Genomic DNA, 27,980 nt, shown 5'->3' on the forward strand with positions numbered 1-27,980 from the left:
TATTCTACCCATTCAGCTTTCCCGTGTTTCAGGAGCTTCTTTAGAAATGTGGATTGTAGACGCTCACGTTAGCGTTAGCATCTGTGCTGCTGCTACTTGTTTAGCATTCAGATGCTATTTTAGACCAGCATCACTTCGCTAACCTTTTTATTTCAAGAAAAAAAAATTGCAATAGAATATTTAGAGTTGATGTAATGAATTAATCATACTTAGCTTATTAAAGACCTGGTTCTGTTTAAATCCTCCTCCCAGTCTTGTGTAATTCTGTTTTGCGCCTCGTTCTTGGCAGCAAGTCGACTCCATGTAGCTGCATGTTTTCCTCTTCATTACCGACTGTTGTCTTTAAGAGATTAAATGATTGCACCAGACTTACTGGTTTGGTGATTTACTGTTAATTCAAAACAAATCTCTACTAATTTTCTCCATCCTGTGATCTGGTTTCATTGCAGAAACACAAAACCTCAGTGTAACTTATGGTGCAAATATCTTATTTTTTATGAGAAATACGACAAGTAACTTACAGCAAGATATACGATCTTATTTTAAGTAATTAATTCCTTAATATTGATGAAAAGGTTCTAGTTCCATTTATAGATAAATTCACATGTTTATGTCAATTTATGTGAATCCCATGACATGGGAAATTAATGTTTCCCATGTCATAAGTGAAATAATCTGCCAGTGAAGCTAGCACTTTTTCATCAACATTAATTAATTATTAGCTAATATATCTTGCTACAAGGTTTCTATAAGCTATTCAACTGTATTAAGTTATTTCCACTTGAAACTAGACCAGAAGTATTTGGTAAGATTTAGAGTTTTTGCAGTGTAGCTGTGCTTCCTTTCAGGAATAGAGTATTTATGTAGCTGTTTCTTTTTGTGACGCTGAAGAACCAAGTGAGCCGTCGGGACCCGACTGCTACCTGTAGGAGTGTGATTGGCTGCTGAGACACACACCTGTCTGCAGACGTGAAGCATCAAGGAGCAGAAAGCAGATTTTCATTTCTGTGAAGAGCTTCTGCTGCAGTAATCTTATATTTTCAACTGAGCCAAGGTTTGACACAAGCTTTCCCATGATGTGCACTGAATACTAACATCAGCAGCTTTTTAATTCCTCAGCTCCTTTTATTCTGACCGTTAAAAGCAAATCAGCTAAAATCTCCTTAAATATTTAAATCTTTATTTATAGTGCCTGTTTTCTCATTGATTTGTGGGAAAAGCGGTTTCTGTTGCACATGTTGATCTAAATGTGGACGGTTGTGTGTCCATGCGACCCCCGGGGCGGCGGCGGCGGCGGGGTCCCTGGATGTGGCCGGGGCCTGCAGGGCTTCGGGGGGGCAGCAGATTGCGAGTGTGTGACTCATCCAGGCCGGATCCTTACTGGGGCCACTGCAGTGCAGAGTGGAACGCATCCAGCTGGGAGATAACAGATGGGGCGGGAAGGACCAAAGGAGCGGCGCTACGAGCCGAGAAGTGAGATAAGGAGAAGATGAGAAGCAGGCAGGAGCAGGTAGGAAGGATTTAAAGAGCGAGGGGATCAGAGGATCTCCAGGGATTTACGCTCCTGCACAACCTTCCAGAAATCTCTCTCTGCTGCTGTAAAATAAAATCAGAACTCTTTTAATTCATGAGTTCTCCAACTCATGAATCATTACATTATTCCTAAAATATGACTCAAAATGTTGCAATAAAGACTAACACTGCAGAAACACCAAATTTTACCAAGTATTTTTGTCCAGTTTCTAGTGCAAATATCTTAGCAACAGTTGAAACAAAACAAAACTAAGTAACTTCTGCAAGATATGTGAGCTTGTTTTAAGTCAATAATTCCTTAATATTGATGGAAAAAGTACTAGTTATAAGTGGAACTACTAATCTTTCATCAATATTAAGAAATTATCGACTTACAGATGCAGTATGTAGCTTTTACAAAAACATGTCTTTTTCAATGTTTATTAAACTCATCATTTTGTCATGAGACAGATAATCTGTGAAAAAAAATTTCTCTCCTCATCCTTCTTGAACTGCCATCTGAAGAAATGCTTCGCTTCCAGTCAAAAGCAACCAAACAGCCAGGAGAAGGGTCTCAAGTGCTGTCAATCAACCTAATGTAGTCGTTGCTAAATGTGCTAACAGCGGTGAAACAAGTTAACCTTACAGATAAAAACATTTATCCGCCGTCATAGGTGGCTTTTCTAACTAGCCTTAGCATTGGTTGGTTGTTTCTGACTGGTGTATTTCTGGAGTAGGTACTGGGAGCACTGGGAGAAGGCAGAGGAGATCAATTTATTCACAGATTCTGTCTTATATAATGCTGTCATAATGACAACTAACAAATACATATAAAACAATTTTTTTTACAAACGTTCTATACTGCAGCTTCCTATTTCTCACTGAAAAGTTATTCATAAGTTAGTTTTGTCTTATTTCAAGTGCATGAAATAAGACATTTGCAGTAGAAACTAGACCAAAAATTCTTGATTTTATGTTTTTGCAGTGAACTTTTTCGATTTTAGATTTGCAACTCAGACTCTTCCATCATGTTACTGGAGGATTATGCATTTTTCTTACTAACATATTTCCATCCCAACACTGAGAAAGTTAGAAAAATGGTCAAACTGGGAACTTGGAAGCACTTAACAAATTATGGGCTCCAGTTTGAAAAAGTGCGCTACAGATTCTTAAACCACCAAGTCAAAGAAGTGAAAGCTGTTTTCTGCAAACTGTAGCAGTCAGGATGGGTCTAACTGCAGCACTGCAGTAAAACTATACTGGATGGCGTCCAGCAGAAGAGCTGCAGGATTGAACTCCCCTTTACTCAGTCAGGAAAGAACCAGTTCGTTACCTTGGAAACGGCTGTCGATGTAGATACCCTTTACTCTGGATTATGGTTGGTAAATAGCAGGTGGTGCTTCCTATTACAGTTGATGGAGCGCTTTAAGGACAGACATTCTGTAAGGAGGTCATGTTGGTTTATCTTTATGGTGGCAACGTCTTGGTGTAAGGCACGGCGGTGGCAGTAGCAGCATATGTAGACCGTTTTAACAGTCTTTCAGCTGCTGTCATTAGCTCACCATCCTTTATGAGAATCCATGAGAGGTTTATGGATGATGCATTTTCATCAAAAGACTGAAGGTGATGGTGGATGTGCAAAGAATTGCATTTATATTCACTAAATCCAAGGATTAATAGCTCATGGGAATATCCAGTGGTGATCACCACTAACTGAAAACAATAACCCTAATCATAACTTCTGCTAATGCTAAAGCACTAAAACAATATAATTTATAATATAACTTAGCACTTTAGCATTGACTCCTACTGACTTCAACCATGTGTCACAAGGAGAATGTGAGGATGTTCTCAAAACAATTCATATTTTAAAATTTTTTCCATAAATCTTTTTAATTAACGTCTCTGGTTGTTTGCATTCTTCTGTATGCATCATTCATTGTTTGTTGTATACTTACCATTTAATAAATAAAGTTTATTTAAAAAAAAGGGAGAACATGAGGAGAGGAAATGAAACTGCTGCGTAAACAGGTTTCACCCCCTCCAAAATAAGAGCATGAATGTAAACGTCTAATTACTTGAAGAGTTCACAACAGTTGATAATCAAAACTTCAAACGTTATTCAACTGAACGTTTACAAAATAGTCAATTAAATTACATTTTTTCTGGAAAAATTAATCTAGGAGAAGCTAAAAGTGCTAAACGTTACCAAAGATGCAGGGGAAAGACGTATCTCACGCCTGTGGCCGTAACATTGTAGCGTTCAAACAAAGCAGCAGGGAACATGAAGAATGTAGCATCTCTGAACTTCATACAATCAGAGGTTTTTCTATGAATCCACTCTCAGTTGGTTGGAGAGTGGTTTTAATCAAGTCTAAGTTGCTTCTTTGAAAGAAATGTCTAAAACCATAGTGAACGCCTCAGCAAAGTCTGGCTGTTTGGAAGCGAATGTTAAAGATTAGGGGGTGAATACACGGCAGATAACGCTGGAATTTTTGTGAAACCAAGTTGAACATGGGGTTTTATTTTTGCAGGATTTGTTTAAAAGAGGCTTTCTGGTGCAGCGAGTCGTCCGTGTTGTTCTGGGGGCCTTAAGACAGACGGAGCCTGCATTGGTCCTATTATTAGCTCCTCCTGTGGTTTGATGCCGTCGGCATGTTTTGAGTGAGAGCAGCGAAGGAGTAAATTCATTAAATGTCGCTTTCAGAGGAGGAATGTTTAACCAGTGTCATATTTAAAGATCCGTCTCAGCTAACGATCCGGGGAGGTTTCTGTCTGGTTTGACCACAAAAAAGAAAAACAAAAGAAGCTGCTGCTCTTCATTTTCAGCGGTTTTTCCTCTCTGTTAGCATCAGTATTCAGGCCGAGGTTGATGTTTTATTCACCGCTTGTATATTTCACATTCTGAGCATCAACCACTGCAGGAGAGATGAGCGATGACTGTATGCTGGGGGAGCGAAACCATCAGCTGCTGGAGGTCGGCCATGACACGTGTAATTAAAGGGGGAAAGCCGTCATCCGTTTGCTAACAATAGACGATTATTTAGAAGCTAAGTGGCTTTGCTGTTAGGGTTTTGAATGAAGACATGATTTACTGTTAATGTGTTGTGAGTTTTGCTGAAGGTCATTTTTCCTTTTATTCCACAGAAATGGCGAAAACAACGATAAGAGTAAATGAGGCCACACTAATCTCTCGTGCATTTCTACCTGAGGGAGGTTCAGGTCGTTTTAATCTTTCATCTTCATCTGAAAACCAGAATCCGGCTGTAAAATCTCCTCATTCATATTCACACCTACTGTCAGCTTTTGTTTCTCTGCCTGTGATGAAGTGTAATTGCAGATTTTGTGAATTCAGAAGCAAAAGACCTTGGAGAGGGAGAGGTGTTATTTGTTTGGTACGCCGTAAATTTGCAGGCAGGTTAAAAGGTAACGCTCCAAACTGAAGTTATGGATAAAAACAGCAGAGAACATAACGCTTTTAATGACATATCGGCAACTATACTTTACAGGAAAGTCCATTTTCTAACACCTTGACCCCAGTGGGGTCAGGAGGTGCTGGTGCCTCTCCAGCTACGTTCCGGGTGAGAGGCGAGGTCACCTGGACAGGTCGCCAGTCTGCAAAGCAAACCCTGTATGAATACTTTGTGTTGCTCAATACATTTTCCATTTTAAGATTTTGAAAGTCAAGCTTTTTTTTTTTAACAGCTGGGCATTACAACATTGATTATAAATCTGCATCAACTGCCTGAACAAGCAAACCAAGTTTTAGGTTTTTCTTGAACTGTGATCAAGTCAACGGGCCGCCCAAAATTGCTCAGAGGGCCACAAATGGCTCCCGCGCCACACGTTGGACACCCCTGATCTAAAGGTTTCCCTTGTTTTCATATTTATCGCTTTGTATTAAAACTCAAATTCAAATTTTTCTGTAAAACATTCAGTCTGAGTAGGAGGGAATAAACGAGGAGAAATGGTGGATTGGAAATGAAAGGAGGAAGAAGTGGAGGAAAGTGCAGGAGAGAGGAAGAGGAGGGACCATGTGTTCAGTCTGATGTGTAATTTTCTCACATAGGGACAGATTGAGCAGATTCATGTGATGTGAGCAGACATGTTGTGTGTTTCGCTGTCTGATCCGCGCCCCACGGTGAGCCCACGGTGAGCCCACTCGCCCTCAGACGCCGTCCTCCGACCAGCTGCAGAGCCGAGGCAAAACGGCTTGGCGGGGATTATACTCCGATTAATCCAGGCGCAGTGACTTTGCATCATATCGGAGCCGGAGCGCTGCAGCTGTAATCTGGAAAACGTGCTGCATGTGCAGGACGAGGCGGACAGATGCGCCATGTGACGCAGTCGGAGATTCGAGGCTTTTGTCTGATTTTTATTTTTAGTTCAACTCATCTGGGAATTTGATCTCATCAGAGCTGGCAGAGCGCCCAAAACATTTACTCACGTAAAAGTGGCGCTAACATATTTTTATTCAAGTAAAAGTGAAAAGTAGCTGCCCAAAAATGACTCAAGTAAGAGTAAAAATATATTCGGTAAAAAAAAAAAAGTACTGAGTAGCTGATCAAATTATCAACCATTTAATTTTTTAAAGATTACATAATCAGATGGACCAAAATATGAAGTTAAATGCAAATTTTTGTGTTTTAAGAATCAAAAGGACAATAATTTAGTTATTTATATGAATTTATAATTCATATAAATAACAAAAAATAAAATCAGAGAAAATATTTTCTTTCCCCAAATCAGTTTCTTTCAATAAACTTATGAACAATAAACCTATGAAACTTTAATAAAAACTGCAGGTGTGTTTCTGTCTGGTGAGTTTTTGGTTAAAATATGTTTGATCTTCATTCAGTGGGTAGAAACTTTACTCAAGAGAAGAGATACTTCATCATAAAATGACTCAAGTTAAAGTAAAAAGTACAGCACAGCAAAAGTTTTTTGTTTTTTTTAAAGTTACTCAAGTAAATGTAATAGAGTAAATGTAACTAGTTACTACCCGGCTGGTATGTAACTCGATTCATGCACCATGTGTGAGTCGCTGTTTAATCACGGTGCTGCTGCATGTTAGTCACCTTCATGACTTGTAATCTGAGCCTCAGGTTTGATGGGGAGCAGATATTTTTACAACACTCAGACTGAACATGACAAACACAAGTCAGACACCATGAATACAAGGCCACTAGAAACCAACCTCTCTCTGGGTCATAAGACTTTTTATCACCATGTTGTTGTCAGTTGGCCCAAGATATGCATTTCTTTTTACTAGATATGCCTTTCTGGATTATGCCAGATTAGAAATTGTTTCAGTGTAGGGAGAAAACACAATCTTTAAAAGGGAAACAAGCCGGATTTACCAAATATCTGGTATTTCTGGAGTTTCCAGTTTGTGAGGCAATTGACTCTTGATTGCTCCTGAACATCCTGACCTGTTTCATTTCATCTGATGGGTCACTTTGGGTCTTCTTTCAGACCTTAAAGGCTATAAGTTAATGTTTTATGGTGTCTATCCGTAGCAACCCCTGCAAAGCCCAGCCTCGTTACCTACCCAAGCTGAGCTCTAGCACGTTTGGTCAGCTGGTTTTCTCGCTGTATGTGCTGTACAATGGCTGCTGGAGAAGACAAATGTTTAGTTGTTTACCTCCCATCCAGAAACCACTTTGCTGCATTCTTGTTGGTTGTGCAGGAGGCTCCACTTCTGCTTTTCAAACTTGTACAGTTGTATAATTGCGCATCTGTTTGCAGCCATTTTTCAGGTGTGAGTGTAAACGTTGAGTTGGAGGGACGGGGCCAGCAGCAGTTTATTTGGATTTAAAGTGACAGAGCCCTAAAAGAATTCATTCTGAAAGGAGCTCAAAATAAACTAAAACCTCCTTATCTAAGAATGATTCTGTGAAAAAACGCCCATGAACAAGTTCAAGGCTATATAACCTATTCAAAGAATTGTAGTAGGTCACCGTTAAGAAAACAGTGATATGACTTTGATGTACGGCTATTTCTACTCTTGATATTGAAATCTGGAAGCTTTTTAGAAACGGCACTAAAAGACTTTCATAACTTTTCCTAAATCTTCACAGAGTTCCTCAGACCTTCTGTATTGTCCTGGGTCCAGGCTAATCCAATAAATTCAGTCAAATGATAATATAGTTAGTCAAAGAGAAACTACCTGCTGCAGCAAATCATAAGCACTAATGAGAAGTTTGAGAAGCTAACCGGCTTTGTTGATATGAAGCTGAATGACTTTCTAGGAACATCGGCACCAGTTAGAGGATAAGCCTGTTTGTTTAACTTTAACCATGAAACGAAAGAAATCTACAATAAATGTTACGTTTCACCAAATTCTTCCACAGTGGAAACAGAACAGTTCAAATAAAGCTTTAAAAACTAAAAGTATTGACTTTGCTGCTGATGATGAGTGAAAGCAAAATGATCTTGGACAAGCAGAAAACAACAGATGAAAATAAAACTCCCACAAACTGTGTGAGTGTTAAAAAATATCAAATACTACAACAGTCGCCGCATCGTATTACATCAGTTTTAAAAGCGTGACATTCCCTGCCATCCTAAAAGCTGCATTATTTCCCTATAAAGTCACATGAGGAGCAGATTCCTCCCAACCTGCACACATTCGATGTATAAATCATGTTAAAACACTTAGAGGGTGTGTGTTTCTAGACTGCAGTCCATAAATTATTGATCTGACCTACTTTGACTGAGCCGTGCTGATAAAGCCTCTAAAGTGAAACCTCTCAGCCTTAATGAAGGAAACCAGGCCTAACACACATTTACACATTACATCCTGGCGGTTCGGAGGATTTGGGCTGGAATGATGCTGTTGTTTCATGATGATGGAGCCTCAGAACACTGACCTGCTTTTTCTGCTGCGCCTTCATTACAATGTGGATATATTGAAGCCATTTTCTATAAAATGACGTCTTCATTGTTGTCGGGCAAGATCACAAAGGGGTTCATTAGCTGAGGGCTGAAACCATTAATGGGATTAATGGTGATGAAGTAATGAGTAATCATCAACTAATTTAGTGATCAATAAATTGTTAACTAAAGGATATGGACTCAAGAAAGGCCATTTGCTGAAAAAAACAACTCTTTCTTTTGAAATCTTTATAATGATAGCCGCACAAACGTAAACTTTTAACACCACATCTTGATTGATTTTTGTAAAGTTGAAGGAACTGGTTGACCTTTGATGACCTCTGGAAACATTTAATAATATCTTTAAAATAACAGCGGCACAAACTAAAACATATGACACCGTTAAAGTTTAATTTGAAGACTTCACTCAGTTATTAAACGTTCGTAAACGAGCTTCTGCTTCTGGGTGAGGAGACGTCACGCAGGGGAAACCAACCAATCAGAGCGGACTTAGGACAAAGCTGCATTTCTCTGAACTCATTCCACCTTTGTTAGTTACTTCTCATGTTTAGTTTACCATAATAACTAAAACAAAGTCACCATTTTGAAGATGTGAGTGTTTATGATAATATTTGTGTTGCGTGTGAAATGTTCGGCGGTTCTAATCAGTATTCTGGGCGTCGTTACCTTTCCGTCCCCTTTCTGTCCCCCATTACTGGCAGGAAATCTAATCAAAGCCGACGCTGCAGAGGAGCAGATAGTCAATATGAGATACAGGAGATGTCTACCGCTGACGCTTTTCAATTTTCCCCTTGTTTATTGGGTCATTCCAGCTCGTGGTGGTATTAACTTTATTTTTTGTTGTGCAGTGGGACTGAATGTTTGGAGGCTGTTTGTTTGAATTCACTATTGATTTCAGTAGATTGGAGCCACTGACTGTTTTTTTCCCCCTTCTTAATAGTAGTTTTAGCTTTTAGCTTTGAGTCAGACATTAATCCCCATCGGTAACGGCGATAAATGAGTTTCAGGCAGCGTCGTTTAGGAAAATCTGTTTTCTTCAGACTGCAGATAGACTGTGCTGCTGTGAAACACCTTCAGCCTCCATTTTTCTGTTTTCTGCAGGCAGGCCCTCTGACAAACTGCTTTCGTTTCATCTCACGCATTTCTCCTTTATGACGGGTTTAGCTGTTAAAACAGCTCAACTGAGTGCTGATACACTTGTGTGCTGAGTTTACAGACGTACACAAACAGAAATCAGATTTTTTTTATGTACAGTTATGTTTTCCAAAATGATTTTGATACAAAATCACATCAATCGCCAATTAATTCAAGATCTAATGTCCTGCAAACTGAATCGTGAATCATTTAATCAACTGTATTGAAAATTATTATTCAGTGAGTTTTTGCTTCCCCAATCTCTCAAACTTCATAAGAAAACGTATTAAAAATCAGCATCCAAACTCTGGGCCTGGTTGATATTTTTGTTCTTTGAGTTTTCCTGATTTATTTGTTGATTTGAAACATTTAATTGTGACAAAAATCTGCAAGGAGGCAAATACTTTTTCAAAAAATATTTTCACGCATCTTCTGTTAGAGAGTCATTTTCTATCTTGAACAGAATAATTTTTGCTGGTTATATCAATAAATCTGCAGAAAGTGTCTATAAATTTATCACAGATGGACGACCATAGAAGTAGCAACAACATTTATACTGCTGTAATAAGAAATACTTCTTTTAAACGTGATCTATTTTATTTTAGCAATTGATTATTCAGATGCTTAATTGAAAAAAAATCGCACATTCTGCAAATTTTTTATTTAAACACACACATAAGCTTTTTTTTATAAAATACAATAAATACATTGAAGATGCAAATAAAAAAATTATTTGATTATTTTTTTTAAATGAGAATTTTATTACTTAAAATGCTGTAATATATCCCTTTTAGTTTGATCATTTGGAGATCAAAAAATGAATCTTTTGCTTTTTTCCTTTTAACATCAACATGTGAAAAGCTCTTTCTGCTAGTCTTAGCATCAGTCCAGTTTATTTCTGATCTGGTGATTATTTTTGGATTAACACAACTGGATACCAAAGTATGCAGAACATTTTCATAATTTTTGTTACAGAATTTGAACCAGGTGAAGCTAAAACTGCCACTTTAGGAGTTTTGTTTAGAACAGATTTACAGGCAAAAAGATTTAACTAAATTTTTTGTCTTAAATGCAAAATGTATATATTTTTTGTAGAGTTTTGGCTTAATTATTATTGAGTGTGTTTTTGTAGACTGTATATTCCAGTTAAAGAATAATCAAACACTGAATTAGTTGGCATTTATTCCAATAATCTATTAATTACTACTAATTTGAGTAATTGTTTCAGGCATAAATATAAATAAGCCTGACATCGACAAACCATCTGGGTAAAATCCAGGAACCGCTGGTGGATTTTGGTCATCAGTGGTTGGATTTGTTCTCCAGCAGCACTGAGGTGTATAATTATGATCAGGTGACTCCTCAGCTTCCTCAGTGAAGAGTTCTTGCTATTTTAAAACTTACTCTGACTGCTTATGACTACTCCACACAACCCCACGTTAAAGTAGCACAAACTCCCTGTGTTGACATAAGCAGAAGCTTGTTTTGTTGTTGGGTTACTACATTTTAAAGCCTGTAAAAGTGAACAGAACAGGCAGAGGTGGTGGTGTGCATATTACTGACCGGTCTGAAAGGTCAACGTTTTCTTCACTGACTGTTTTTACGTTATAGATGTGTTCAAATCTTTGTTTATAGTCTAAGAATCTTGGAAAAAAACAAAATTTTTTGATTGCAGTGTTTCAGTTAAATAAGAAATGCAATTAAAATCACATGAAAAGAAGTTTGTTCAGTCGGTAACTCATTAAGAAAGAAAATCCTCCAACTACTTGCTGTTTTCTTTGTCGTTTCCTGCAGTAGTAAGATCCGGCTGTTGATCATGTGACTTGTGTGATGTGAAAAAAGAGTTTCTATTGTAGTTTTGCAAAATACATGTAATTTGATACGACCGAAAAAACACCTCATTCTTACACAAAAACTTTTTATCAAAAAAACGACGTATTTCAAATCGGGCAATTTTATGGTTAATGAAAACGCCACCACTGTTTCAATGAGACAGAAATGAAGAACAGACGCCTTCAACTCAAGCAGGTTGCTGCAGAAACTGTGGCTAAAAAGATGCAACTCTTTTCACACCTCCCACAATCCTCAGAATAAAAACCCGAATCTGAATCACTTCTAATGAGAGGCGCCGTTTAAAGCAGAAACCGCTTTAATGCTGCTGTTTTTTACTCTTAATTAACTGACCTCAGCAGCGCCTCATCTGACGGTTTCTGTCATCGAATGGATGAAAGGAGAAACATCGTATTCATGAAGCTCTCTCTCTCACACACACTCTCTATCAGCAGGCAGCAGTGTGAAACTGAGCTGTAATAACTACCATCAATACTGATTTCCAGAGCTTGACACCAGCATCATTACACCGACGCAGCGGCGCTGGGTAAACACTTCGATAACGCATTTTCCTCTTCAGTTATGTTTCAGTAAAAGTCAAGTCTGCTGCAGATGTGAAGGTTCATTGAAACCTCACACCTGAAGCAGAAATTAGAAAAGTGAGTGTGTGTGAGTCCTTTTCTTGCCTATTTCCTGGTCTTTGTATTCAGATTCAGTATTTTTACCTGAAAGCACACAAAGCTTCTGATGCACAGAAACTGCGAAGAAAAAAATTAACGCTGGAAGAGCAAACCTTAAAAAAACCTACAAAAAATCTATCCTCTAGATGGATGTCTTTTTGGTTTTATTGTAAGTAAAAAAAAACATTTATTTACTTACTTTTTGTTTTATTTTAAGCAAAAAATTTATTAAAGTATTATTAGCAATAAAAAAATATCAGTTATTAGTAATAATAATAACTAGAAACTAGAGATCAGGCCTGAAATCTGGGTGAAGTGATGGATTCTGACCTGAACCTCCAGAGCCACATAAAGACAGTAACAAAGTCGGCCTCCTATCACCTGAAGAACATTTCCAGGATTAGAGAACTAATGTCCCAGCAAGATCTAGAGAAACTCACGTATGTGTTTATCTTTAGTCTCATTGATTCCTGCAGCAGCGTCTTTACAGGTCTGACTAAAAAAAATCCTCCAGCTGCAGCTGATCCAGAACGCTGCTGCTGCTGGTGTTCTGACTAAAACCAGGAAGATAGATCACTCAGTTCTACAATCCTTACACTGGCTCCCTGTAGCTCAGAGAATAGACTTTAAAATACTTTATAAATCACTGAACAGTTTAGCACTGTTGTCATAGCAACCTTCCAGACCTCTCAGGTCCAAACATGGAGAAGCAGCATTCAGCTTCTATGCACCACAAATCTGGAACAAACTTCCAGAAAACTGCAAAATAGCTGAAACACTGAGTTCCTTTAAATCAAGACTGGAAACCCACCTGATTAGAGTTGATTTTGAAATATTATAAATGAAGCATTAATCAATAATCTGATGTGTAACTGCAGCAAAATATAATGTTTCAGTTGTTCACTGTGTTTCTGCTACTTTATATTTTTGTCTTTATGATGTAAAGCACTTTGACTTGTTGCTGAAAGGCATTATACAAATAAAATTGTATTTGAACTAAAAAAATAGACCAATTCAAAAATGTATTTTTATTAAAATATATATATATATATATATATATATATATATATATATATATATATATATATATATATATATATATATATATATATATATATTTTAGTCATTACTGTGGTTGTGTGTAGATATCTGAGGAAATCCACAGTAAATTCAGCTTTGTGCTCCCAGTAAAAAATGACTGGAATTGTTGGTGTTCTGGATAGAAAACATTTAATGTTCTTGGTCACTGAAAACAGAGATAATTCAGAATAATGATGAAGGATTTAATCTCCCTCATCATTATTCATTTTATGTGTTCAGTTGCTCCATCTTTGTCTCATCACGGCTCTCAGATTGTGACACGTTTTCCTCGGGCTCACAGTGCCAGCTGGTCCTCGCCCATCTCCCCCCGCCCCGTCCTCCCTGTTTACCGAGCTCTACAGCGAAGGATACACACACACACACACACACCCACACACACACCTCCACACACACACACACGCCAACGTCTCTCCCACTACACACTCTTCTCCGCTGTTACATAAGAAGCATGCAGAAGCTTACAAATCAGATTATAATCGCCACAAGCCATACTCTCAAAGAGGATAGAGGTTAGTGAAGCAGCGTGGCCAACAGGAACGGCGATGCTGGTAGATGGTTTGGTTTCTAGTGCAAATATCTTAACACACTCGAAATAAAACTAATTTAACGTACAAGTAGCTTTTCAGCAATAAATATAAGTTTGTTTTAAGCCAATAATTCCTGAATATTGATGATATTGGGAGATTATTTCACTTCTAACATGGAAAAATGCTGTTATAAGTACTTTGTCATCAATATTAAGAAATTATTGACTTAAAGGCTTATATATATATATACTGTATACATATATATATATATATATATATATATATATATATATATATATATATATATATATATATATATATATATATATATATATATATATATGGATACACATGGATAAATACATGAGCACGGCACAGAAAGGTATCGGTGTAAATAGCAGAGGAGCCAAACACCAACTCCTCGTAGACCGCACAGTTGCCCGAGACTGCAAAACCCGACACACCAACCTGTGCATGGCTTGGATTGATTACAAGAAAGCCTATGACTCAATGCCGCATACTTGGATCATTGAATGCTTAGAGATGTATAACATCAACAGGACTCTGAGAGCCTTCATTGCAAACTCGATGAAGCTGTGGAAAACCACCCTTGAAGCCAACTGCAAACCACTTGCACAAGTGTCCATCAAATGTGGCATATACCAAGGAGATGCTCTGTCCCCGCTACTGTTCTGCATAGGCCTGAACCCCCTCAGCCAAATTATCAACAAGACTGGCTACGGATACCGACTCAAAAATGGGGCCAACATCAGCCACCTTCTCTACATGGATGACATCAAGCTGTATGCCAAGAGTGAGCGAGACATCGACTCACTGATCCACACCACCAGGATCTACAGCACGGACATTGGGATGTCATTCGGACTAGAGAAGTGTGGTCGGCTGATCACAAAGAGGGGGAAGGTCATCCGCACAGAAGGGGTCTCACTCCCAGAAGGAACAATAGCAGACATAGAGGACAGTTACAAGTACCTAGGTATACCACAAGCAAATGGCAACCTCGATGAGGTCACAAGGAAAGGAGCCACAGCTAAATACCTCCAACGAATAAGGCAAGTCCTGAGAAGCCAGCTCAATGGCAAGAACAAAATCCGCGCAATAAACAGCTATGCCCTGCCAGTAATCAGATACCCTGCTGGAATAATTAGCTGGCCAAAGGAGGAGATAAAAGCCACTGATATTAAGACTAGAAAACTACTAACAATGCATGGAGGATTCCATCCCAAATCCAGCACCCTGAGACTGTACACGAGCCGCAAGGAAGGAGGCAGAGGACTAGTGAGTGTGAGAACCACAGTCCAGGACGAAACAACTAAGATCCATAAATACATCAGGGACAAAGCCCCAACAGACAATGTGCTCAGTGAATATCTCAGACAACAGGGAACGGAGGTTGAGGTGCCAGAGATACCATCATGGCAGGACAAGCCCCTACATGGGATGTACCACCAGCAAATAACCCAAGTGGCTGATATCAGTAAATCCTACCAATGGCTGGAAAAAGCTGGACTCAAGGACAGCACAGAGGCCCTCATCCTGGCCGCCCAGGAACAGGCCCTAAACACCAGAGCAATAGAGGCCCAGGTATACCACACCAGACAAGACCCAAGGTGTAGGTTGTGCAAGGAGGCCCCTGAGACAGTCCAGCACATAACAGCAGGGTGCAAGATACTGGCAGGGAAAGCGTACATGGAACGACATAACCAAGTTACAGGCATAGTGTACAGAAACATCTGTGCAGAATATGGACTGGAAACCCCGAGATCAAAGTGGGAAACACCCCCAAAGGTGGCGGAGAACGCCAGAGCTAAGATCCTGTGGGACTTCCAGATCCAGACAGACAAAATGGTAATGGCGAACCAACCAGACATTGTCGTAGTGGATAAACAACAGAGGAAAGCCGTTGTGATAGATGTAGCAATACCAAGCGACTACAACATCAGGAAAAAGGAGCACGAGAAACTAGAGAAATACCAGGGCCTCAGAGAGGAACTGGAGAGGGCCTGGAAGGTGAAGACCACAGTGGTGCCTGTGGTCATCGGGGCCCTCGGGGCAGTCACCCCCAAACTGGACCAATGGCTACAACAGATCCCAGGAACAACATCAGACATCTCAGTCCAGAAATGTGCAATCCTTGGCACAGCCAAGATACTGCGCAGAACCCTCAAGCTCCCAGGCCTCTGGTAGAGGACCCGAGCTCAGAGGATAAGAACCACCCGCGGTGGGTGAGAAGGGAATTTTTTTTTTTTTTTATATATTTGTCACTTTGGTCAGACTTTGTTGCATTTACTCAACTTTAAGAAATTAATTAAAAGCAGATTTTGGTCCTTTTGAGTAAAAGTCACTAAACAGATGCGTTCCTGTTTGCTAGAGAATGCAAAACGTCTGGTAATAAAAAGATGAACACATTTTCCATAAGAACAGCGACCACATATGGCCCTTGGCCTGCACTTTGGACACCCCTGATCTAAATTATGGCAGATGTTTATATTTTATTTCCTCCGTTGCCTGGATTAGGGCTGTGTGTTCTGTGGGATTACCGCCACCCTGAAACAGCTGCAGTAGGATCATTTAAGCGTAACCAGGAGTGGTTCTTGATTCGTCCAGAGGACAGATCTGTTCTCAGGTCAGCCAGCGTGATTACAGCTCTGCTGCTAATTAAGGGCTTAATGTGCTGGACGTCCCCAAATATCCGGGGTATCTGAGGCCCCAGCTGAACCCTGGCAGTTTTAACGCAGTCAGACCTGTTGTTCAGCAGTGGAGGATGGATACAGACCAGCTTTACCTCGCTAAAGTATTCATTCCCTCAAAGGTTTGCATATTTCAACAGATTATGTCCCGTAGATTCTGTTCGATTTGAGACCAAAGTTATAACATTTGTTACATTTTCAGCTGATTCAGTTTGCTTTCACACTGTACTGTGTCAAATGGCAGAGACTAATTGAAAAACCTGTTTCCTCCTCACCTGTGGGGGCGCTGCACCAAGAACCACTGTAGGAATCGAAATAAAAACCTCTGAAGAAGACACTGAGCGCCGTCACGGCACAATCTGTTCAGAACCTTTGGCTCATTTGTGCATTCGCTGAAGAAATACTAACAGATTATTCTTAAAATGTACATCAACAAAGTGTAACATATTAACTTATATTAATTAAAATACTACTTGTTATAAGATTACCTATTTTCCTAGACAAAGTTATAATTTAGTTAAAAGATTAAAAATAGAAAATTGTGTATTGGACTTACGGGACTGCTAGCTGAATCCAGGAATTTTACCCAAGTAAGAGTAAAGATAATTCATAATAAAATTACTCAACTAAAAGTAAAAAGTCAAGCATAGTAAAAATACTGTAATTTTTGTTTTCAAAAAAGTTACTCAAGTGAATGTAATTGAGTAAATTTAACTAGTTACTACCCAACTCTGGTTTTGGTAAATGTAACAGGAGTGAGTGGATTTATACTCAGATTAAAAACCAGACAGACTGTTTAGTACTTAGGTGAGGCTAATCTGCATTGGTTACAGTGACTTTTAATTATGGCTATAAAACTAAAAGAGGAAGAATAAAAACTGATGGCACTCTTAAGATTTTAATTAGTAAAGTAAAACTCATTTAAAAAAGATGCAGCCCTTCAGTTCTGCAGTACTTTGTGTAGATTTATCCCATAAAAGCCTGATTACCTTCCCTGAACTTTGGGTGAAAAGTGTATTTAAGCTGCAGCAAGAGGAAACCGGACTGAGGGTGTTTTAATGCTCTCAGGAGCATCAGGTCCTCCTGGTTATTGTCCAACAGCAGGAGCTGTCCTCCTGACAGCCTCTCTAATCACTCCTGTCATTTTTAATCTCCCTCCTCCACCGTCAGTGTATTTAAGGCAGGGACCTCCATGTGCCCGGCCTGGATTAGACGGGTGAGCAGTAAAGTAGGAGGGGCCAGCGGGAGGCGGCGGCGGCTGCATGCACATTGGGCCCCATGTGACCAATGCAACGCTAAAATGGTGTTTTTCGTAGAAAACAGATTCACGTGAAACGAGATGAGGCAGAAAATATTAAGAGATTATGTTCAGTAACTAGTTAATTTGATGAGACTGTGGCTCAATGGGTAGAGTAGAGGTCTTTCAAAAGTTGTCATATCAGGAATCATATTTTCATCATCATATCCATTCAATTAGAATATTTAGTTTGAAAACCTGTTTCAAACTAAATATTTAATAAGCAAGCAAAATTTTTAGTTCCAAATATTGAGATTTAATCTAAATATTTTGCTTGTGACAAAAATATTTAGATCAAAGCAAAATATATAGTTTGGTAGCTAAATATTTAGCTCTGAACTAAATATTTAGTTAGCAAGCTAACTATTTAGCTCCAATCAAAAAATTTGCTTTAACTAAATATTTAGCTTGCTAACTGAATATCTAGCTGAAAGCTTAATATTTATCTTGCTAAAAATATTTAGCTCAAACTAAATATTTATTTCTGAGTTATCTAAATGTATATCTAGCCCAGAGATAAATATTTGGCTAATATGAAAATTCACTTGCCAATAAGATGAAGAGCACTTTTCAAAATAAAAGCTGGGTTCTGTGAAACTTTCTATACACTTCTGGTGAGACTGAAAATCTTCATTGCTGATGCGGTCGGTTTGGATCCATTGGTAAACGTCTATATTGCTTTTAAAATGGCTCAGCCTTGGTTTTTAGCTGAAATATTCTACAAGAGAAAAACAAACGATGATAAAGAGATTCAGACTCTACACTGATATGAAAAGTTTTATTCTGCCATATGTTCATCTTTTAGTTTTTAAGGTTCTGCAGGCTGAATGTCTTTAAAGGTTTTTTTTCTCTCTGTTCAGTCTTTAAAGTGACAATAGCAGCTTAGTTTGCCCAAACTAAGGAAGCAGATAAGAGAAAAACTGCAGATGGAGCGATAACAGAAGTCCAGCCAAGAGACGACACAGAACCTGAGAGATCAAATCAAATTCTCAGGATTTTTACCTGAAAAAGATGTTAAAACAGGTGAAAACTGAAAACAGCCGGTCAGTATTTTTACCAGCTTGAGAGTTCGGATCCTGCAGCAGTGGCTTCACTAAACAGAACATTATTGTGGAAATGTTTATGTGCTAACCTGATAAGAAGTCAACAAAACACTCAAACTCTGCAGCATGTAGTTGATAAGATTCAGAGGTAAAATTCTACTGAGTCAGAACCACAATCAGCTTTAATTGCCAAGAAATTTGAATATGGTTCTGTTTTGTTCTCAATTAAGACATTTAATTATGAATTATATAAAAATAATTATTGGAAAATTAAACTTTTTTATGTAAATATGTGTATATATACAGTGTCTTCAAAAGAGGAAGAAGAGGTTGTCATCACAGAGACACTGTGGAGGAAGAAACTGTCTCTGCTGCGCCGACTTGACGGTCTAAACAGTTTGTGTCCAGGATGTGTGTGGTCTGCAGAGACGTTAGCTTCCCCTTTTCTCACTACAGACTAGTAAAAGGCAGGGCAGACTGAATGATGGACGTGGGTAGGCCTGTCATGACGACAGTAAATTGTCCCAGAAGTTATTGCAATAAACAATAACGTTGTTGACAATAGCATAATATTTCTCGTCACATTCTCAAAAATCTATAAATTTTAAATTCTGATGATCATTTAACACTGGAACTGGAAGACATTGCAAATATGCAAAATAAATAAACAAAACAACAAATAAAATAAAGGATGACGTCTCTCTAAACAACATTGTCCTTCAGAAAAAAGGGCTTTTCAGACTAAAACACCAGGATGAAGATTTCTATCGTCCAGTTTCTTATAGAGTTTGTTTCAATTGATCATGCTCTTAATTGATTAATAGATATATTGCTTATTGCGACAGACCTGGCCATGTAGAAGATGACAGGGTGGTGCTTCATGGTAAAAAGCCATTTGTAGCATTTGGTATGACTATCCTTAAAAGGCATTTACAGGAGGATTACTGTCTTTTTAGCATAATTATGGAAATCTTATGAATTTTTAAGCTGGTGTGAAGGCAATGACCCTGATCTTTCATATTTGCTGCTTTTGAATCATCCAAGATCAAATTAAGAGAATAAAACCAGAAGGAAGAAAAAAAACCAACAAAGCTGAAAGTATTAAGCTGCACGCAGCTTCACTTTATTCAAGCAATTTAGAGAAATGCCAAAGCAGATGCAGGAAGAGATCACACAAGGCCCTGGGCTTATGCACTGCAGATATTATATTGTAATATTGTTGCTTCATGTTCTGTGAACTGTGTAATCTATTCCGGAAGTTGAGCTTAAGCTGCAGATACTGTGTGTGTCACACTGTGCCTCAGCCTTTTAATAGCAATGTGAGAGCGTGTCTCACACAGGTGTGAAGGAGCTGCAGTTTAAACTCTGCTGCTGCGTGTGCCAAGAGTGTTTCCATTAAGCTGCGTGGGCAGATCTCCGTTTCTGCAGAGAAAACACCTGAAGGCGGCCTGCAGGTGAACCGGCGCTGTTGGATAAATACCACAGACCTGCACCCAAATACCAGCCTTTACTGAAGGATGCAGGTCAGGGGAGATCAGTTCATACGTGAGAAAACAATGTTATAGAAAAAACGCAAAATAAAAACGACACTGCGATAAATACGTGAATTAAATACAAACAGAACTAGCTAGTCAGTTGACAATTTGTATGAAAAATATGCAAAACACTCATGTTTTTGTCCAAGTTTGTTGATTATTTTTGTCTCTTTCAATCAAAGAGCTGATATTTACAATAGAATATACTTTCGTACAGATTCATACAGTGAGATTATAGATTACTGTCAACAGAAATCTTTAGATGTGACAATTACGACTGGATTAATGGTGATTATTATTGAAATAATCGATAAATTATTGACCGGAGTATACAGAGTCTAAAAAAGGCCTTTTGCTGAAAGAACAGGACAATTAGAGCAGTAATTAGGCCAAAACTGTACAAAAATGCATTTTGGATTTAAGATAATAATAAAAAACTTTTGATATTTTTTAGCTGCAGATTCATCTGCTGCTACAAATGATCAGGCATTTGCCATAGAAATGCTGCATCGTTGCATTTTAGGTAATAAAATCTTTACTTTCTTATTCAAAAGTAACTTTTTATTGTAGTTAATTGTTTAAAAGGCAGACAAAATGTGCCACTTTTTAAAAATCCAAATAGTCAATTAATTATCAGAGTAATCAATAACTAAAATAATCGTTAGTTGCAACCCTAGAAAGGATTTCTAAACATATTTTGAATTAGAGTGACAGAGAATATCAAAAATATTTGTGGAAAATTGCATTTTTTCCTGCCTTTATAGTCCAACAGCCGATTTAGCACCAACACTTGTTTTCTATTCACTGCTGGACAACAAACACGCAGTGCGGAGGTTGTTTTCTAATTTTTGACTTGAGTTTTGTACATTATGACATTTTGAAGCAATTTGTGATTTTTAAAATTGCTCATTGTGCGTCAGACTGAAGATATCGCTTTTAAACAGACAAAAGTTTCTGCAGTTTCTGCAGCAGTGACTCATATCCTGTCAGTGAGAATCAAACAGGGGAGTGTGAGAGCTGCCCAACGGCGGGGTGTGTGTGTGTGTGTGTTGACCACAGCCTGTCTGGAGAACACACTTTTTCTGTACTAAAACGTAACTTTGGTTTTAACCATCTAAGATAATAATTTTGATTGACTGATTGATTTTATCTGGATTTTATTTTGGATTTAGCAAAATGCAAATTTTCATCTGTAGTCAAATGAAACAAACAACATATAAACATTTTTGTAATTAAATAATAGTAATAATCAATAGCAGTGTTAATTAGTATAGTTAATCAATACTATGGACCCCTCCCCTTTCTTTGTGGCACAGCTAGCTGATGAGTTAGCATAACAATTGTAATGTCAAGCAAAGAAAAATCTGAGAACGTTGTTCCCAAATCAGAACAGAAATCCTGCCATGTCTTCAAGGTTACTTTTGATGTGCTGCTCTGCAGGATAGTTAATCAACACTGGCAACAATGGTGTGTAATTCACAGTGTCAAACTGCATCATTACCGGGTATGTTACTTTCATGGATCATCACCATCTTGTTTGCTTTTAAATCTTATTAATGGATCAATGGATTAATGGCTCAAACGACAATCTGGGAAGAAAATTTCAATCTTCTGTTAATGCTCAAAAGAGCTCAGATAATTATTAGCTAGTTTTATGAGAAAGTAATTAACGGTTCAAGCATTCAGCATGCTGAGGGAAGTGAAGCATTTCCATAGTGTTGCATTAGATTAGATAATATTATTCCTGAGTCATTGCTTCTTTTTTTTTTTAGAATTTCTTGAAGGACTTTGTTCAAAGAAGGGACAGAGAGCGTAGATGACGTTCAGTGATCGAACTGTGTTGACAGCGCGCCTGTTTTACCACCGAGCCATGTGGCGCCCATCATTTTTGTTCAAACGAGCTGATTAGATGAGTCCATCTCCGCCGTGCAGGGAGCGGTGACGTCTCTTTTGCACCACTGCTGTTAATTCCCACAGCCAGTTCATCTGCTTCAGGTTCACTTCACTCTGCCGTCTCTGCTGCTCGCCTCACCTTGTGGTGTCCTTCCCTGGAAAGCAGATTCAGCCAGAGGAACGTGGGCGCCGCGCCATTAGCATCGTGGCTGCGCAGCAGTGAGGGTCGGCTGCTGAGTGAGACGCTTTAACCGAGTCCCCTGTGCCTTTAAGGGACTGAATATTATAGGTCACAGTGAAAAATAGACATCACTGTTTTGGGTTTTGTAAGCCTGTCATAGAGAATAAAACTAGGTGTTTATTTTTCATATTTTCACCATATAATTCATACATTTCTAAATGTCCTAAAGTTGCAAACAAAATATTTAATTTGCAAGTTAAATGTTTAGTTTCAGAACTAAATATTTAGCTTGTAAATGAAATATTTAGCTCCATAATAAATAAGTAACTTACAAACTAAATATTTAGCTTACAGCTTTTCAGGAAGCAAAATATATAGTTAGCAAACTTAATATTTACCTCCATATATTTAGTTTGACTACATGTTTAGTTACAAAATAAATATTTATTTTTCAAATAAACATTTAATTGTATATAATTAATTTAGATCAAAACTAAATGAATGAATAAATTAAATTAATTAAATATTTTGTTTGTAAACAAAATATTTAACTTGAACACTAAACGTATAGTTAAGAAGCTAAATATATAGTTAGGAATTAAATCATTATTTAAGAAACAAAATATTTAGATCCAACCTGAACATTTAATTTACAAACTAAATAAGCTAAATATTTAGTTTGCGAACTAAGTATTTAGCTTGCTGCTTATTGCCAAACTAATTTGCACATTACCTAAATATTTAGCTTGGACCTAAATATTTAGTTAGCAATTTAAATATTTAAATCAGAGCTACACATTTAGTTTGCAAGTTCAATATTTTGTTTGTAACTGTGACAATTATAAATGTATAAATTACATGGTGAACATATGACTGAAAAATTAAAACCCATTTACTTTTCTCTCTGTCAGGATAATTAAACCAAAACATCGCTTTTTATTTTCTACTGCGTGACTTTATGATGGAATATTAATCATTAATCTGCCGGTTTATTGGCTGTGACGTTCATCATGCCTCTTCTTTACGTCTCAGCCTTGAATCGCCGTCTGCTCAGATTCTGCAGAGGAATCTGGGTGTTGAATCTGCGCTGGCAGCCGCTGTGGGCAGCATCATCCGATGCCGCAAAGCTTTCAGTCAGATCGACCACCAGCAGATTGTTTACATGCATTCAGCGGCTCTTCCTCTGTAAACTACAGAAGGAGTCGCTCCCTGCAGATGCCGTTATTCACTCATTTATCTGAGGAAATAACAAACTGACTGTGGCTGTCACACAGCAGACACAGAGTACCTGATTATCATTCATATAGACGCTAGTCAGCTTTTCAAACTGTAAACAATTTGCTAAAACTTGCTTTCATTCTAATTGCAGTAAAGGCTTAATTAGGGAATTGCCGATTCGTCAGGCGTTACTTCCCGATTAGGGATTGGATGCATATAGTTTATTCTAAACAAAATTAGGAATAATAACAATTAGTATCAATCGTTATGTGGTGATTTGGAGTCAGACTGGAAAGAAACAACACAGACAAAACAGAATTAGCTAAAGGTGGGAGAAATATTGCTAACTTACGGTCATCGTAGCAACCTTTCTTTATAAAAGCAACTAATGTAGCAACCTTCTTTAATGTAACACTTTGAACTGTTAACTTCAAGAAAGTGGCATTAAAAATGCATTGGATTAGGAAACAAAAGTGATGAATTTAAAGCTATTAATGTATCCTTCATGACTTGGGGATCCTTTACTCCAAATGCAACTGTTTGCATTCATTCAAACATACAAATGATGCTTAATGTCCAAGCATGACTGCAGTTAAAGAATGACATACTGCAAACGACTAAAAATGCAAAATGAAAAATATCCAAGAACAAAAGTCATTGTTGGTGTAGAGGCTGAAACATTTAATAACAACATCTGTAGGTTGCAGTAAGAAGAAAGCCACTGTTGACACAAACAAAGCCATGTTTGCTCTTCCCCACAACAAGGGACTAAATACACAGCCACACCACACTTTTCAGATTTCTCTCTGTGAAAGATTGTTGGAATTGAGTGATTCTCCTTCCAGTTCATAATTATTTTCTATGGTGTGTTGGTCTATCACATAAACTCCTAGTTAAATACATTGGAGTTTGTTTGACAAAATGGGAAAAGTTTTAGGGGTGTGAATATTAACTACAGCTGTTACAGAAATGTGAAAGAAAGGACTAACAGACTGAAAAACTGACTTAAACTCCTGTGATTTAAGCTTTTCGTAGTTTTAATGCATGTGGCTAGGTTTTTATTTGAATTTATGATGTTTTTCTTATTTAATTGCCCAGTATTTAATGAGCATATGACAAAGAAGTTATTTTTACCAACACACTAGCAAAAATCCCAGAGTGGAAAATGTGGATTTGTTTCTCACAGTTTCTAAATGTCACAGAGAAAATGTGTTGTTTTTTTCCCCTCAGATTTCCAGAGCACAACATTTAAAATCTCAGACCAAAGAATAGCTGCTCCATCTGTCAGAGAAACGTAAGACAATGGCTTCATTATGCAGGGTTAAATATTTCAGCGTGACAAAATAAAAACCTGGCCCGTTCTCTCATGCTGCCGCTCTGAGCGTTATCAGCTCAGATGTCTTATTAATATCTGCGAGTGCTGAGTGTGAGGCTTGGCCTCACTCCTAATTTCCATAGAAATCATGAACTATTTTATCTGTGCATGCAAATCATTACTGCTGCTGCAACCAGATAATTTCACCTGCTGCTTCCTTCATGTTTCATCCAGGCAGTTCAGGAAAAACCGCCAGTAAATCCAAAATAATGTGGCCAGAATATGAGTTTAAATAAATATTCAAGTTTCATTTTTAACTCAAATATGATCATGAATCTGTCAGTTTTCCTTTATTCCATTATGGGTTTTTGTTTGTTTGTTGTTGTTTTACAAAAAAAAAAACTTCATCTGACCATATTACATTGTAACATTTTCAGCTGAAATATGATCAGAATCTGTTGGTTTCTCTTTTTGTATTATTTTATCTTATTTTTATTTTATTTTATTACAAATGTGCTGTGGCCAGAATAAATGTGTTTAGATAACTAATGACGGGCTGCACACTGTTGCCTTGCAGCAAGAAGGTCCTGGGTTCGATTCCCAGGGTCGTTCTCTCCAGGTTCTCCGGCTTCCTCCCACAGTCCACAGTGGTTTCTCTAAATTCTCCCTAGGTGTGTGTGTGTGTGTGTGTGGGGGTGGGTGGGTGTGTGTGTGTGTGTGTGTGCATGGTTGTTTGTCCTGTCTGTCTCTGCGGCAGACTGGTGACCTGTCCAGGTGACCCCGCCTCTCGCCCTGAACGTTAGCTGGAGAGGCACCAGCACCTCCTGACCCCACTAGGGACAAAGTGTCTAGAAAATGGATGGAGAAATAATCACATCAAGCTTAATTTTTAACCTAAATACGATTATAGTTCTGTCAGTTTCTTTACCTTATGACATTCTTATGAAAAAGTGCCAAAAAAATTCAATGTCATGTTGCCAGAATATATGTCTAGATAAGTAATCACACAAAATATAATTTTGAACTTAAATGTGATTATAAATTGTACTTCATGGTTTTGTTTGTTTGTTTTTCTTTTTTCTTTGCCAAAAAACTGCCAACAAATTCAATACAATGTGGCCTGAATATGAGTTTATGTAAATTACCAAGAACCATTTTTAGCTGAAATATGATAATAAATCTGTCAGTTTCCCTTTACTTCATACTATTATTATTATTTTTCTTTGTTTTTAGCGTAAAATATAAATATGGCTAGAATTGGTTGGAAGGCAATAAAAGCATGAAAGTTTGCACAAATGTTTTTCAGATGGCAATTAAGATTAGAGGTACAGATAACTGTAATGATCATTTGCTAAGAAATCATTTTATTGTATTGATTAACTGTTTACAGTCCTGTTTGGAAGATGAAGAGGTTTCTATTACCTTGAGCTCTATTTTAAAAGCAACTTCTCAGTTTTTGCTGCTTTTCTGAGTAATTTTTCTGGCATTTGAACTCACCTGCTTCGTTTGCTCACATCCTGTGCATCTCCTGCTGCTCTGGTCTGACAAAACAAAGCAGGAGAGACGTTCACATTGCACCTTCACCTGTTTCCATGGCAAACATGTTCAGGTTCTGTGGTTAAAAAAAGAAAAGAAAAGAAAAATCAATGACGGGACGTGTAGCTTCCCTCTGAGTCTGTAGATGTGCTTGTGCTCTGCATGGCTGCCAGGTTATTAGGCGTTTTCACATGTGGGATCAAAAGAGACTCGGATGACTCAGAAAATCTTATGAAGCACAAACTGCTGCCACAAGCTTAGTCCTTAAAAAATAAAACCCCAATTCTCTGTGCCACATATCATCCCTCTGTGCTCTGCCACTTCTACAGGATCCGTTTTATTCGCTCCATTTAGGGTCGTCACGCCGATTTCACAGGAAAGTAAGGAGCAAAGACACATTTAGGACCTTAACTGTCCTTCATTTAAGAAAAACAACCTCTGCTGTCCAGGCGCTCACCATCTCTACTGTCAGACAGCGTGACATTTTCCTGCAGCCAGTGTGTGGCCTTGTGTCTCACTGCTGCCCCCTAAAGGCATGTAGCTGCATCACACCCAGGAGCAGGATTTCCAGATGACATTGAGGAGGCAGGAGGAGAAATTTACAACAGTATCAGGGCCACTGCAGAAAGAAAAAACAGACTAGTCCAATGAATAGCTCAGAATATTCTAGAAAAAACTTGAACATTTCTGAGTTTCAAAAGTCAAAAATGTTAAACTTTTGAACTCAGAAATTTCCATGTTTTTTTGAGAATTTGACCATTTGAAAATTGCAGGGGGGGGAGGGGTTATAGCAAATGTTTTTCTACAAAATCTCTGACATTAATCTCAAAATTTCTGAGTTGTTTCTGGCATTTTTTTTCAAGTTCAGAAATTTCCCTGTTTTTTTAGAGAAAATTTCTGAGATTAATTTTCACATATTTTTCCTAGAAAAGTTTAAACTTTTCAAACTCAGATTTTCTTTCTTTTTTTTAAATAAAATATTTTCAAGATTGATCTCAAAATTTTGAATTTTCTTGACAGAAATTTACTCTTCCTTTATTTCTTTCTATTTACAATGAAAGAAATATTTATACGTATCATAAATATTTCTATATTTGTGCTTTTTGCAAGAAAGTACGTTACTTCCAGCTTGTTGATGTGTTAAAGCAGTAAAACAAAAATAATTTAGCTGTAAATTATTTAGAAAATATTACATTTCTTGTAGTACTTTTGCCAAAATGTATTTGTTGATTGTTCCTGAATGTATTATGTTGGTTTGAAAGATGTTAAATAAATCCTCACTGTTTGTTTATTTACCTAGTAGCTTCTTGTTGTTCGTTTTGCAGAGAGTGAGCGAGAAAGTCGGAGGAGCAGAAGGAACGAAGCTCGATGTGGACTTCACTGAAATGGAAAAGGCATGCCTCAGCTCATTATTATTATTATTGTTGTTTCAGGATGTTTTAATGTCTTTTTATTAATATTTTTATGTCTTAAATGAACAAACTTTTTCCTAAATATTTCTTATTTTGCTCAAAATCCCATACAGAAAATACAAAATATGTAGAAAAAAATTTATTTAACTTTATACAAT

The 27,980-nt window shown here is 37.7% G+C and overlaps 1 protein-coding gene across 7 annotated transcripts in view; it reads left to right on the top strand.

The window, feature by feature from the left end:
* Window positions 1-27,980, top strand: part of sh3gl2a (SH3 domain containing GRB2 like 2a, endophilin A1) — a 43,814-nt gene that overhangs the window by 4,918 nt on the left and 10,916 nt on the right. For all 7 annotated transcript variants that reach the window (XM_032562717.1, XM_032562719.1, XM_032562720.1 and 4 more), the window contains exon 2: window positions 27,736-27,804. In XM_032562717.1, coding sequence (XP_032418608.1) covers window positions 27,736-27,804 — 69 coding nt within the window. The remainder of the gene's footprint in view (window positions 1-27,735; window positions 27,805-27,980) is intronic.

Source organism: Xiphophorus hellerii, chromosome 5, assembly GCF_003331165.1.
Source record: "Xiphophorus hellerii strain 12219 chromosome 5, Xiphophorus_hellerii-4.1, whole genome shotgun sequence".
NCBI lineage: Eukaryota > Metazoa > Chordata > Actinopteri > Cyprinodontiformes > Poeciliidae > Xiphophorus > Xiphophorus hellerii.